The 13,055-nt window shown below is 36.4% G+C and overlaps 1 protein-coding gene across 3 annotated transcripts in view; it reads left to right on the top strand.

Annotated features, from left to right (window-relative positions):
• BICC1 (BicC family RNA binding protein 1) overlaps positions 1–13,055 on the top strand; it is a 291,648-nt gene that overhangs the window by 100,327 nt on the left and 178,266 nt on the right. For all 3 annotated transcript variants that reach the window (XM_049645089.1, XM_049645086.1, XM_049645088.1), the window contains exon 2: positions 3,105–3,151. Coding sequence is in view for 1 of the 3 variants with exons in the window: in XM_049645086.1 (XP_049501043.1) it covers positions 3,105–3,151 (47 nt within the window). In the remaining 2 variants the exon portion in view is untranslated. The remainder of the gene's footprint in view (positions 1–3,104; positions 3,152–13,055) is intronic.

Here is a 13,055-nt window from a genome sequence, read left to right on the forward strand (position 1 = left end):
TACTCTAGATTTAGGGGAAAATCTGTCTCAGATTTGGAGTTTTTTATACATAAACACTTGGAATGAAAAAGGCCAAAGAATTTTGGTATGAGTATTTTTGGTGCTAATGAGTATCCCTGCCTCCTCTTCCCCTGGAAATAGTAAGGTGGTTAAATGTGCAGGTTTCTGTTAAATTTTAGATATTTTTCTGGAACATAGTTATAATTTGAGCCTAAGGAAATCCCACCGCCTCCATTTTTTTATTCATCCAGGGATTGAAAGGCCATTCTATGAAGTCTATTTAGCTGGACTTCAAATGAAGGGGGATTTAAAGGTTGTGACATAATGAGTTTATCATGAGCAAAATAAATGCCCTAAAGGAAATGTCTGTAATGAACTATAATTGTAATATGAAATTTAAAGTGATGAATTATAAGTTGTGAAGGAGTTCCCTGTGGGTGAATCTTTCTTGCTTGATAGGCTTTTGGAAATATCTTTGATTCTAAAGTTTCTTTTCAAAGAAGAGTTTCCTTGGTGTCACTAGAATTTTCTCACATCTTTGTGCCCTGCTGTGCAATTTTCATTGCCAAGCAATTTTGTTATCGAGTAGGGCCCCTTCAATTTTTTTTTTTTTTTTTTTTGCTTTAGAGATAAAGGCAGCCTAAGAGATGGCTGAGTTGAAGTTCCCCCAAGGCACTTGTTATTAGGTTTGTGTCATTAGGTTTGGGCACTGTCATTTTTATCTTGCCTAGGTTGTCCCTTTAGCTACAGTCAGCCACATTTTCCAGTTTATTTGGAAAGTATGAGCTTTGCTTTTTTGGTTCAAATTTGCTTTTTGTATTTTTAAAAGTTTTATTAATATTGACATATTTCCAGATTAGAGAGTAGAAATCATAATTTGTAGAGTTAACTACCAAGAATGTATTTGTGAAAATGTGTGCTTGAAATGCTCACATGTCTTTGCTCAGTTCATGCTGTAGAAAGTATGGTACTTGTGCAGAAAGTAAAAATAGTATTGGCATTATGTATTAGGTTTGTTTTGTTTGTGTGTGTGTGTGTGTTTGTTTTTTTGCTTCTGTAACAAATTATCACAAGTATAATGGTTTATAACGTAAATTTATTATCTTACAGTTCCAGAGGTCCAAAGTCTCAAATGGGTTTCATTGGGATATACCAAGGTGTTGGCAGGGCCATGCTCCTCCTGGAGGCTCCAGGGGAGAATCCATTTCCTTGCCTTTCCCAGCTTCTAGAGGCCACCTATGTTCCTTAGCTTGTGGCCCCTTTCTTCATCTTCAAAGCCAGCAGTATAGCATCTATAATGCCTTTCTCCTCTGACCTCTCCTTTCTTTGTTACATGTCCTGCCCTCCCTTTGCTTCTGTTGTCACATTGCCTTCTTGAATTCTGACCTTCCTGCTTCCCTCTTACAATGAACCCCATATGATGACATGCGGCCCACCTGGGTAATTGAGGATTATCTCCCTGTCTCAAGATAATTTAATGTAATTTGATCACACCTGCAAAATCCCTTTGGCCACTTAAAGTAACATATTCAGAGGTTCCAGGCATTAGGACATGACTATCTTTGAGAGGCTATTGTTTAGCCTACCATTAGAATACAGTTTTAAATTTTTTATTTCTTTTTAGCTCTTGTTGTCATACATTTATTCAGAATGTCTTTGGAAATCACAGAAACATGTACTCTGAATTGTTTTTTGGATGCAAACATGTGGATAAAAATACACATTTTGCAAGACTGTAGAAGGTGTCTTTAACTGTGAGATTAAAATTGGTGAAAAAATTTATATTTTAGTACTTGCTATTTTTTTTTGAGGGAATTTATTTGAGTTTTGAGTCTTCCACTTAACAGAATCACCTGCCACATTTCTTGGGTCATTAATAATTTTTTAAATTGAAGTATAGTTGACACACAAGAGTCTTCAATAATTTTATAAGTGTCCTGGACACACATACATGCATGTATATGCATGTACATGCAGTGCCCCTTGATAGTGTTGACCAGTAAGTGTTTGGGGTACCATGGTCTTCCAGGTTTCATTGCCTAAGAGTTCTTGCTCCAGCTTGTTTCCTTGTCTTGGCCAGTGGCTTCTCCAGTTAACCACTATTCCACCCTGCACCTGAATTTGAGACCCGTTTGGTGTTTGCCTTCTGAAAGATGCAATTTGAGGCTATTGTGAGCAAGGCGCTTTTGTCTCTTTGGTCCCTCTTTCCTTTTAGTCAAATTGCCTACTCCTCTCTACAGATTTAAAAAAAGGTTCACATCGGGTGCCTGGGTGGCTCAGTCAGTTAAGCATCTGACTCTTGATTTTGGCTCGGGTCATGATCTCAACATTTGTGAGATTGAGCCCCACATCCGGCTCTGCACTGACAGCACAGAACCTGCTTGGAATTCTCTCTCTCTTCTCTCTCTGCCCCTCCCCTGTTCACACACACATTCTCTCTCTTAAAATAAATAAACTTTAAAAAAAAAGGTTCACAGAGTTGTAAGACTTTCGAATGTAGAAAACCGGGTTTCTCATGTATTTATAGGCTACCATTTACATATAAAAACAATTTGTTCAAATGTAATGACCTTTTAATTAATCTCCCATGAAGTTTTATTGTTGTCTGTGACCTTCATTATTACTATTTAATCCTCATATTGTTTTGTCTTTATCTTATAAATGTGAATTAAAGTGTGAATTGAAGTAGTATGATGCCAGCTGAAACCCAAGTAGATTATATAGTCTCTGCAAAGCATAGAACAAAAAGGAAGTGCTTAGAGCACTATAGTTGGTTATATTGGTAGTTGCATTTCTTCATGTAGTTCCTTAACTATGAAAGGATGAGATTATAATCATCAATGTGTGAAAAGAGAGACCTGAATCTTTCAGACCAAAAAAAAAAAAAAAAAAAAAAGTGTGAAATTATCTAAAGATGTATAATTGATTGGATTAGTGTTTTGTTTTTTACCAGCTTTGCATCAGAAATGAAGTCTGTTCTGGCAGTCACTGAGCAAGAATGGCATCTTGCTTACTTTTGTATTCTCATACCTGATACTTGAGAGGTTTTTGAATACAGAGATTGAAAAAGAAACTATTTTAAATGTGTATGTTTTTATTTACAGCTGCTGCTGAAGGAAAAGGCAAAAGTGGGGAAGACTTTTTTCAGAAGGTAAGTTGCTTTGTACTCCTGCCTTGGTGATAATTAAGGAGAAATCAGCATGTTGCAGTGGCTATACTCAAAACTCCTAAAAACTCCCCTTCCATATGAAGGGGAATAGATTTTCACGAGACAGCTGGAGACGTTTAGGGGAAAGAAAGGGTGAGATGCTCTTTGGGACATAACCATTCTAACTTCTTGCTCCTCCTGAGCAAATCTAAGGACATTTTTGCTTGGAGGCAAAGAGGCAATGAAGGCTGCCGGGTGGGCTGTCCTGATTATATTCTTTCTCTGCTGCCCCCTATTTCTTTTTACCCCTATACATACCTGACCTGAGACATGGAGAGGAATCCCTCACAGCTTTCCTCATTTCCAGTAAGCATGACCACAGGTGGGATAATATAATCGACAAAAGATGCACCTTTAGACCTGCTTGCTCACTCTTGGTAACCATATTCAATCTGTCCCTGTCTTCTGAGAGTTCTGAGTTTCAGTGAAGCCAGTCTGGCTAGTCATATATAACAAAGGGAAATGAGAATGGACCTGACTGAAAAAGGAATAAGGGAAACTATGAATAGCAGTTGATTATTTCTAGTCAGCTCTGTTTTAAAATAAGTGCTTTATATAAGGGAAGATGTCTGTCCTTTCAAAGAAATTGACTCAAGTGCATGTTCTTCTTTCATTTATTTGGATTTATTATATTTGTGTCTTTGTTGTTGGGATTCAGAAAGCATGTATGTAGAAACAAATATACAGGTGTCCTGGAGTGAAATAAAGCAGCAAGTATAGATGAAGTTAAATAACGCTGGGGAGGGTCGTCAGCCTTTGGAAAAATCAACCTGTGTGTAACCAGATGTGGCCTTTTATGGCCTCTTTATTCTCTTGCTTCTGTGTGAGCTACATGTTTTGTTTGCTAACTTTTGCATTCTCTTCCAGGAATATGTAAGCAAATATTTTCAGAGCCGATGCTTGTGTTGGCATTTCTTCATTCTGAAAGTATTTATTTACTACTTGCTTTATTCCACACACAAAAGAGACTAAAACGAACAAGGCATAGTCTCTGCCTTAAAGAAATTAGTCTGGTGTCTGACAATATTCATATAAATAGCAGGAGAGTCTGGGGCTATAGAGGGTTAAACACTTGACTGGGACTTTAGAAGATGAGAAAGGACTTCTTGGGTTCCTGAGATGAGGTAGGCTTGGGAAGGCATTCTAGGCAGAGAAACACAATGTAAGAAGGCTAACCAGGGGTGGAAGGATTCTTGTGGCATTCACACTTCAGACCTTTGGCTTGCACACAGGACATCTGAGGAATTCATAGTTCATGGTGAGATATAATATCCTATATGATGAAGTTCCTTATTTGAATGGGGGGGCCCTTTTCAAAAGGGAGTTAAATTTTTAAAATTTAAAAATGCTGTGCTGGCAGAAATAGTTTTCCAGCCCTTCTTTAGGCTCAGGCTGTTGAAGTTTCTGTACTATACCGGAAGCTCCTTACTTGGCATTATCTCTTAGTGATTAATATCCAACATATCAGTACCTGAGCATTTCAGAATGCCCTGCCCTGCCTTTTACCTAAGGCAGGCTTGCCGTGAGGAAGAACAAAGAAGACACATAGCAAAAATGACAGATCTGCCTTGGGTTGACTGAGAAGGTGCAGATAGATGTGATCTGTGGAAGGATTTTATTTCATTGTTCTTTAACTTGTGGATAGATGGAAAAAGCAGATTGTTCAGCTTTGTGTGACTGAGACATTTTAAAAGCTGAATCAAAACACGGTGTATGTGGTCATAAAGGACCTTCATTCTTAGAAGATTTGCTAATATTTATCACTCTTTGTGGAGCCATATATACATTCCAGCAGTTTAAACAGAAACACATGTTTGAATCCAGGAACATGTGTGCGTCCACCAAACCACGAATTGGAATCATAGATTCCATCCTTGGTCACAGGTTAATGAGGTCCTGAATAACTAAATGGGAGTAATTTACATCTCTTCATTTTCTTCTTTAGTTCAATAGCGTGTCTTCCTGATAAGTGTCCATACAGGATTTGGATAAATACCCTCGGGAAAAAAACCTGTAACTTAATAAAAGGCAAACACCCCAAATTCCAGAAGAGTACTTTTCAGTGTTTTGACCAGACAGAAGTAGACACTATGGTTCATCTATAGTAGAATGAAGTAATGGAGAAGTATGGAATTGTTCTCCAAGAACTTGCTTCTAGTTTCACACGTATTTCAGTTTCACATAATGGCATTTTGGAAGAATTTAAGAACAAGAAATAGGCCACATTGCTGGTCATTAGCATCTGTGGGAAATTAATTTTCTTTTCTCAGAGTAAGGCAGATATGAAGGCTCCATATGCTTATTATTAAAATATGTTTTGGTTTTCACTCTAGGTGTGTATCACAAACCCAAATTAAAACCTCTCTTGAGTTGATTTTAAAACTTGACCACGCTTATTATTTTATAACCTCTAAGTCTGGAAGGCTACCTTCCTATCTTTATTCTGGCTTTCCCTAGAGAGGAGATTGGAGGAGTATGAGACTTTTATATGTCACTTTGTTGTTGTTGTTGTTGTACCATTAAAATATATGTAAAATCATATACTAAATCTATTCTCATGAAAATATTTGAAATTAAAAATAAATTTAAAATATCATTAAGAAAAAAAAAAACCTTTAAGAATAAGGATTGGCAGATTCCCTCAAAGGTTTTCAATTGTAGCTTAACGACTACTAAGATCATCACATACATTGTTTCAGATTTGGAGCTGTAGCAGTTTATACTTAAATTTCTCCTATAGAGTCACATTTATTGTTTCAGAGATTTACCTGGTTTTCTATATGCTCTTTTACTGCATGTGTTAGGAATATTTTATTTCCCCTGATGCTCTCTTAGAGCAAAAGACTAACGTGGTATTGCAGAGAAACCCAATAATTTAGTGGCTTAAAGAACAGAGTTATTTCCTTTACTTTCATGTGACATTGTAAGGAGCATATTCCTGCTTCATGGGTGGCTCTGTCCCATGCTGTCAGTTAAAGACTCACATTCCTTCTAAGAAGTAGCTCTGCTACTCCTTAGGGCATGGATCTCATCTTTGTGGTTGATCTGGGTGAGTGCCATGTTCAAATGTGAGCTGGGAGAAAGAGGAAGAGTATGAAGGGGGTGTGCCCCAGTCTTAAAGCCTGAATGTGGTGTATGTTACTTCTCATATTCCAAAGGAGAAAACTTAGTTATGTAGCCTTCCCTAAATGTAGCAATGGACAGGGGGGAGGAGGAGCATATGGAAGGAGGATTGATTTTGCAAGCACTATCTACCAGAAGACCAATAGTTATGACAAAACTATTTGTGTGTGGTCAAAGTGTAATGTCTTCCTGTGGTGTGCTTTGAAACCTTTTGTGTTAGTTTGTTAGGGCTGCTGTAACAGTGTACTGCAACCTGGGTGGCTTGAACAGCAGAAATTGGCTGTCTCACAGCTCAGGAGGTAGTAGTCAAAGATCAAGGTGTCAACAAAGTTGGTTCCTTCCAAAAACTGTGAGGGAGAATCTCTTCCATTCCTCTCCCTGAGCTTTTGGTTGGTTGCTTGGCATCTTTGGTGTTCCTTGGCTTGTAGATGTGTTAGCTCTATCTCTGCCTTTGTCTTCACAGGCATCCTCCCTGTGTGTGTCTCTGTATCCAAATTTTCTCTTTTTATAAGGACAGTGGTCATATTGGATTAGGGCTCACCCCAGTGATCTCATCTTACTAATTATATCTGCAGTCACCCTGTTTCCAAATAAGGTCACATTCTGAGGTGCTGGGAATTAGGATTTCAACATAAGAAATTTTGTGGGGCACAATTCAACCTATAAACACTTCTTTTTTTTTTTTTAATTGGGTCATATTCTTTTTATTTTTTATTTATTTATTTTTTGAACTTTTATTTTTTATTTTTATATAAACACTTCTTAATGGAGGAAATCATTCTGTAGAAAAATTTACTATAATTAGAAAAAAATTGCTAAAACTGTAAATGTTATTTATCACATTTTCCTCTGTATATTTAACTGCCTAGTCGTTTGTACTAAATTTGTTTTTTTTCCTTATTACAAGTCATTTCTAAATTGTCTAGAACAAATCTATAATTAACACACAAGAAGGATTAAAAAAATGTAATCTGTCATCCCATCCTTGAAAGAGAACTACTGTTTATAAACCCTTAGCATTTTTTCTGTGTATATTAAAAATGCATATAAAGTGCTTTTCAAAAATATTCTCTGATTGGCTGATGGAATTATAAATCAGAATGTTTTCATTGGATACATTCCAAATGTTTTCCTATGTGAATACTTTGCAAGATCTCCAATAATTGTACTTTTTATTCTTTGGCTTCTAACTATACTTACAAAAGGGAGGGAATGGATACAACTTTATCAATATTCTCTCTAGTTCATTTTCCACCTCTCATGGCAACTTTAATTGAAACACATGGAAATGATTCTGCCAGGATTTTTACAGCTCTTTGGGCAGTTGTTCATGGCTTACTCACTGTCTGTCCTGTTTCCTTTTAATCAGTTCTTTTTTTTTTTTCCTTGTGAAATAACTATGGCCAGATCTGGGAGGGGAAAATGTGTTACAGTGTATTAGGTGGGGATGAGTGTAGTGATTGTGCTGCAAATGTGACTCATCAAAGCACCATGCTTTATTTAGGAATCCTGAGTCCCAATGGCTGAAGAAGACTAAATCCAGTCAGCATCATAATTGAAAGCCAACTTTTCTATTGCATCAGATTATATACATTATTTCTCCCCAAAGTATACATCACACATTTTTAATGTAGGGATATTTTTATAGTCTTAAAATGTGTCAGTTTGGAAAAATGACCCATAAACTATGGCTTTTCATGAGAGCTAACAGTAAGACTAACATAAATAAGATACTATTTGGTGGCTTATGTAGTGTATTTTTAGTACCCTCAAACTCATCCTTTTAATTCAAACAGATTACTTTTGTCATTTGAGACTGGAAAGTAGGAAGTGTTGTCTTTGGGGGAAAATTGTGGAAGGAGTATTTGTTTCCCTCTACTCTACCAAATGAGTGTTTCAGGTGATCTTAGATGAGGAATTCTTTAATCTTTTTACTGGGGCGGGGGCTAAGGCAGAAATTAAAGAATTGCTTCTACTTTTTCGACTGGTCATTATTTGTGTATGTTGAATAGATCATATTCCTCTGGTAATAGAAATAAGTTTGGGTTTAATTATTTAAAAATGAATTCAATTAACTCACACATGATATACTTTCTCTAACACTGAGAATTTATACTTAAACAATTTAAATCAAATTTAATTAATTAAAATGTTTGTTTATTTTGAGAGAGAGAGTGTGTGCATGTAGGAGCTGGGAGGGGCAGAGAGAGAGAGAGAGAGGGAGAGAGAGAGAGAGAGAGAGGGAGAGAGAATCTCAAGCAGGCTCTGTACTGTTAGTGCTGAGCTAGACACAGGGCTCCATCCCATAAACCTTGAGATCATGACCTGAGCCAAAATCAAGAGTCAGACACTTAACTGACTGAGCCACCCAGGTGCCCTTGAAATTTGATTTAAGTAAAATTGGTATATTTTAAAATTCTAATCTTACAGGTAATGTTTTAATATGGCTCACAATTCAAATGTTATGAAAAGATGTGTATTCAGTGAAGAGTATTTGGTGTCATGTTTCTGAAGATATGTGGAGAGGGCTGTTACAGTGTTAGTTCTAATCTTATGCAAAGGTGATCATTAATGGATGTCATTACTAATGGACAGTTAAGCCTTGAAGCTAATGTTCAGAGATTATGAGTGGCCCTAGGAGTGAGTTTCAGTGAGAGAATTTGTCATCATGGTTCTCTCCTATTACTGGCTAACTAAGGATAACTGACCATGTATAAGACTTAGAAAAACGGAACAACCCCTAAAAGCAGGTTGGTTATCTTTTTGAAAGTTGTCAAAGATAAAAATCAATCCTATTTTTATGCCTCATAATTTTCTCTCTCTTCTGTCTAGCAGATAAAGGTGAGTGAGAAAAGATTAAGAAAAGGACCATCTCAGTGACTTATTCATCATCCATTCTTCTGGTCTTCTCAAGTCTGCCTTGGTGTTTTATCTGGCATGAGAAGCTTAGCTGTTGGGCCCATATTTGTAGCATGCTGTATAATCACCTGTAGATTTCCATCATCATATTGTATTTTGGCTTTCATTTCTGGCTGCCATTTCATACAACTGCTTTATGAAAACCGTATTTTGTTTTTTATTCCTCTTTCTGCAACCATGGAATGGGGAATGTCATTAAGATTCCTGTAAAATGTATGTTGATGGTAGTCAATATGCCCTAATTACTACCACAGTTTTTTTTAAGTGAATAATAATCTTAAATCAGTAGCTGGTGAGAGTTTAGGTTTTTCCAGTAAAAATATTCTTCTTTCTTCTTGAAACCAAACTCAAAGCATTGGGTCATATGGAAAATCCAGTTGAATTCATGAACATAGGTTTGTTTAAGAAGGGTCACCAGGCAGGACTCTGGATTAAATAGTGACACTCAGCATACCTGGAGTAGAATTACAATTGAAAGGTCTAGTTAAATGATTTATTGGTCTTAGTTTAAAAAAAAGGCTTTTGTATTATTTTGTAAAATGTTCTCCTTGAACGGATTAAAGTCCTTAATTCCTATAATTGTCAGCATTTCTCTTAAAATATTGAGATACAAACTTCTTTATTTATGGTTGATACTAAGATTTCAGGACAATATTCACACTATACAGATAAGCCAGAATTACACTAAAAAATGGATATAAGCATATTTGTGTGGGTCAGAAGCAGTTTTTCAAGATAGTGGCATTACCTGTTTCTGAGGAAGGATTAAGTTTGATTAGTTCTCGTCACAGGAACCTTGCTTTTGCTGTGGTATTCTGTATCTGTGTGTATATTTAATTATATCCTTTGGTTGTCATATGATTCAAATTGTTTTTATACCTAAGATAGCATAAGACAAATTCAGTCTTGTACATACATACAGCATCATTGGAGATGTGTCTGAAGATCAATCTAAAAGGATATTCATTGTGATAATATTTGTAATAACTAAAAATAACCCAAGTGCCTAATGTATGCTTGAAATATGCTAATATGCTATATACAAACTTTATATTTCTAGATAGGCATTAAAAAATCTTGCTTTTTTTGGTAAATATTTAACAACTTGAGAAAATGATCATATAAATGCAAAAATCAGGACAAAAGGTATAGCTTGACTCAAATTTTCTTATATATATTTATGCCTTGAAAAATGATTGGGGCAGGAATTATGCCAAATGTTAACAGTGATTATCTTGGCTGTGAGATTATGGTTCTATGGTTTTATTCTTTCTCTCTACTTTCCTGCAGTGGACAGCTAATATTTTTAAAACCAAGATCAGCCACTACCAACTCATGGAGCAAAACAAATCATGATTGCTAAAAGTTTGAGGTTGCTCATGGATGCATGAATTGTTGTCAGTTTATAGCATATACAGTATTTTGGTGAAAGAAGTCTGAGAAGTCATCTGGTTCTGCTTCCCATCAAGTACTGAAGTTCCTTCTGTATCACAACAGTTGCACACTATATATATATTATATATATATATATTTATTTATATATAATATATAATATATATATATATATAATATATATATATATATATATATATATATCTGGCACATCATTTTTAATGAATGCTAACTTTTTAGAAAGGCTCTCCCCATTTGTTTTTGTTTTGCTATTTGGAGGTGTAAAATTTTTTGAAGATGGTTTTTTACAACATCTCTATGCCTTCTTTTCTTCCAACTAAAGATACTTAGTTTCTGATTTATCATATGACTTAATTTTCAGACCTCTCACCATTCTCTTCACTTTCAGGAGCAGGATCAGTGTTCCATCTTAAATCTGACAGTGATATCTGGGTACAACATTTTGGATATACCCTGTACCGTTATAGGGAGGTCATAATATCTGTGATATTGATAGGATCCTCAAGTAGCTAAAGATTATATAATCTTCAGGTGCTGTGCATTGGTACAGACATGAAGAATTGGCATTTATTGCTATTCTTCACCCAATTGAAGAAGAAAGGCTGGCCCCAATTCACTGCTAGCTAATATTTATGCTAACATAAAATGAAGATACTTGATTTCAGACTGGCAGGTCACGGCCCACTTAGGTATTGCTTACTGCTCTGTCTCTCACTCTACTCTCTCGACCTAACATTCGGCTTGGAGATGATGTGGCCATTATGGTGGCCAGCATATGGAACTATGGAAAGCATCTCTCTGAAAGGTTTCATCTGGCTTCTGTGACTCACTAGTCAGAACTCCTGTATGATTTTCTTTCTTCACTATGGACTCCATAAGGTTGTTCTAGAGTAAAGGACTCAGTGGAAGGATTACAGTCCATAAAATTGATGGGGTCATTGTAGTGCCATTTAGTGTGACTCAAGTGAATGCCGTGATATTTAATAAAGAGCTTAAACTTTGTTGACCTAAAATGGGCTCACAGAAGAATTAGCACATTTTAAAGTTGGATGTGGTGATGGCATATTTTTTCTTCTAGACAGTGCTCTGAATAGTCTTGGATTGATTTTTTTTTCAAGGTCAGGCAGCTAGTTGGTGGCAGCTCACTTGAAGAGTGCTTTTCCAACTTTGTTTGACTGGTTTTTTTTGACTCCTGTTAGTAAAACATAAATGATTTTCTTTAAATCAGCAGTTCTCATGCCCTCTTGGGTGGGCTATAAGCTTCTATAGTTGAGAGAAGTTCTGTCAAGCTACAAGTTTTGCTAGGTAGGGTTCTGAGTTAGGGTTGTTGTAGTGCATGAGAGGAGACAACTAAAAGGCTGGAGGCAAATTAATGCAGTAAAATAAATGGCATGGATTTTGTAGTCTTTTATACCTTGTGTAATCAGATTTCAAAATCACATTAAGTTGGTTGTTGTGAAGTTTGTACCTCTGATACTTTGCTATTATAAAACTTGAAATAATGGTTTGTTGTAATCTCCTGAATCAGCCCTTTCTTGAATTTTGGGACTCTTTTTTTTTAAGAACAACTTTTTTCTTGATGTGTTTAATATTTTGTGTTTTCTTTTAGAAAAGGTAGATTATTTTTGGAATTTATTCTTTGGGGAATTCAACCCTTAACCTTGTTTGTATGTCTGAATCGTACTTCATTACATGCCTGCCTTCCTACATAGCCTACCGTGAAAAAGAAGAGGAGCAAGCCATGTTTTGTACTACCTTACTCTGCTTCCCAGCTCATCTAGCCACCACTGATGGGTCTAGATGTGGGATCCAGTGATGGCCATGACCAGTGTGATGGGCTCTGAAAACTCACCTAATGAGATTAATCTCTAACAAATTGGGAAACTAAGACCCAGAGTGATAGTGGGAACAGAATGGGAAAGGTCATGATGTTAGCACGGGGTGAGGGAGAATCCAGGGGGACTGAGTTAGACATTTAAAAGCTGGAATGATAAGGGAGAAGCAGCTGTGAGTAAGCCGAAGAAGCCCATCCACAGAAGGGAACATGGAACAAAAGCCAGAGAGAGAAGCAGATAGGCCAGAAGTGAGAGAGCCCCTACAGAGAGCAGGCAGTTTGTGCTGCTTCTTAGATTTTGATCTGTAGGTGTACTTGTAGCTTCACCCCTTCTGATGTAGTTGAGAAATAGTGAGGCCTTGTAATCAAGATTTGGATTAAAATGCATAAAAGCCATTCAGTTACTTGAATAATTGTACAATTGCCCTCTCTTCAAAAGGTTTAGGCATTCACACTTAACAAAATTTGGTGTGTGTGTGTGTGTGTGTGTGTGTGTGTGTGTGTGTGTAGAGTAGTTTAACTCCTCAATGAATGGCTCCAATTATATTTTGTGTTTGG

Source organism: Panthera uncia, chromosome D2 (assembly GCF_023721935.1).
Source record: "Panthera uncia isolate 11264 chromosome D2, Puncia_PCG_1.0, whole genome shotgun sequence".
Lineage (NCBI taxonomy): Eukaryota > Metazoa > Chordata > Mammalia > Carnivora > Felidae > Panthera > Panthera uncia.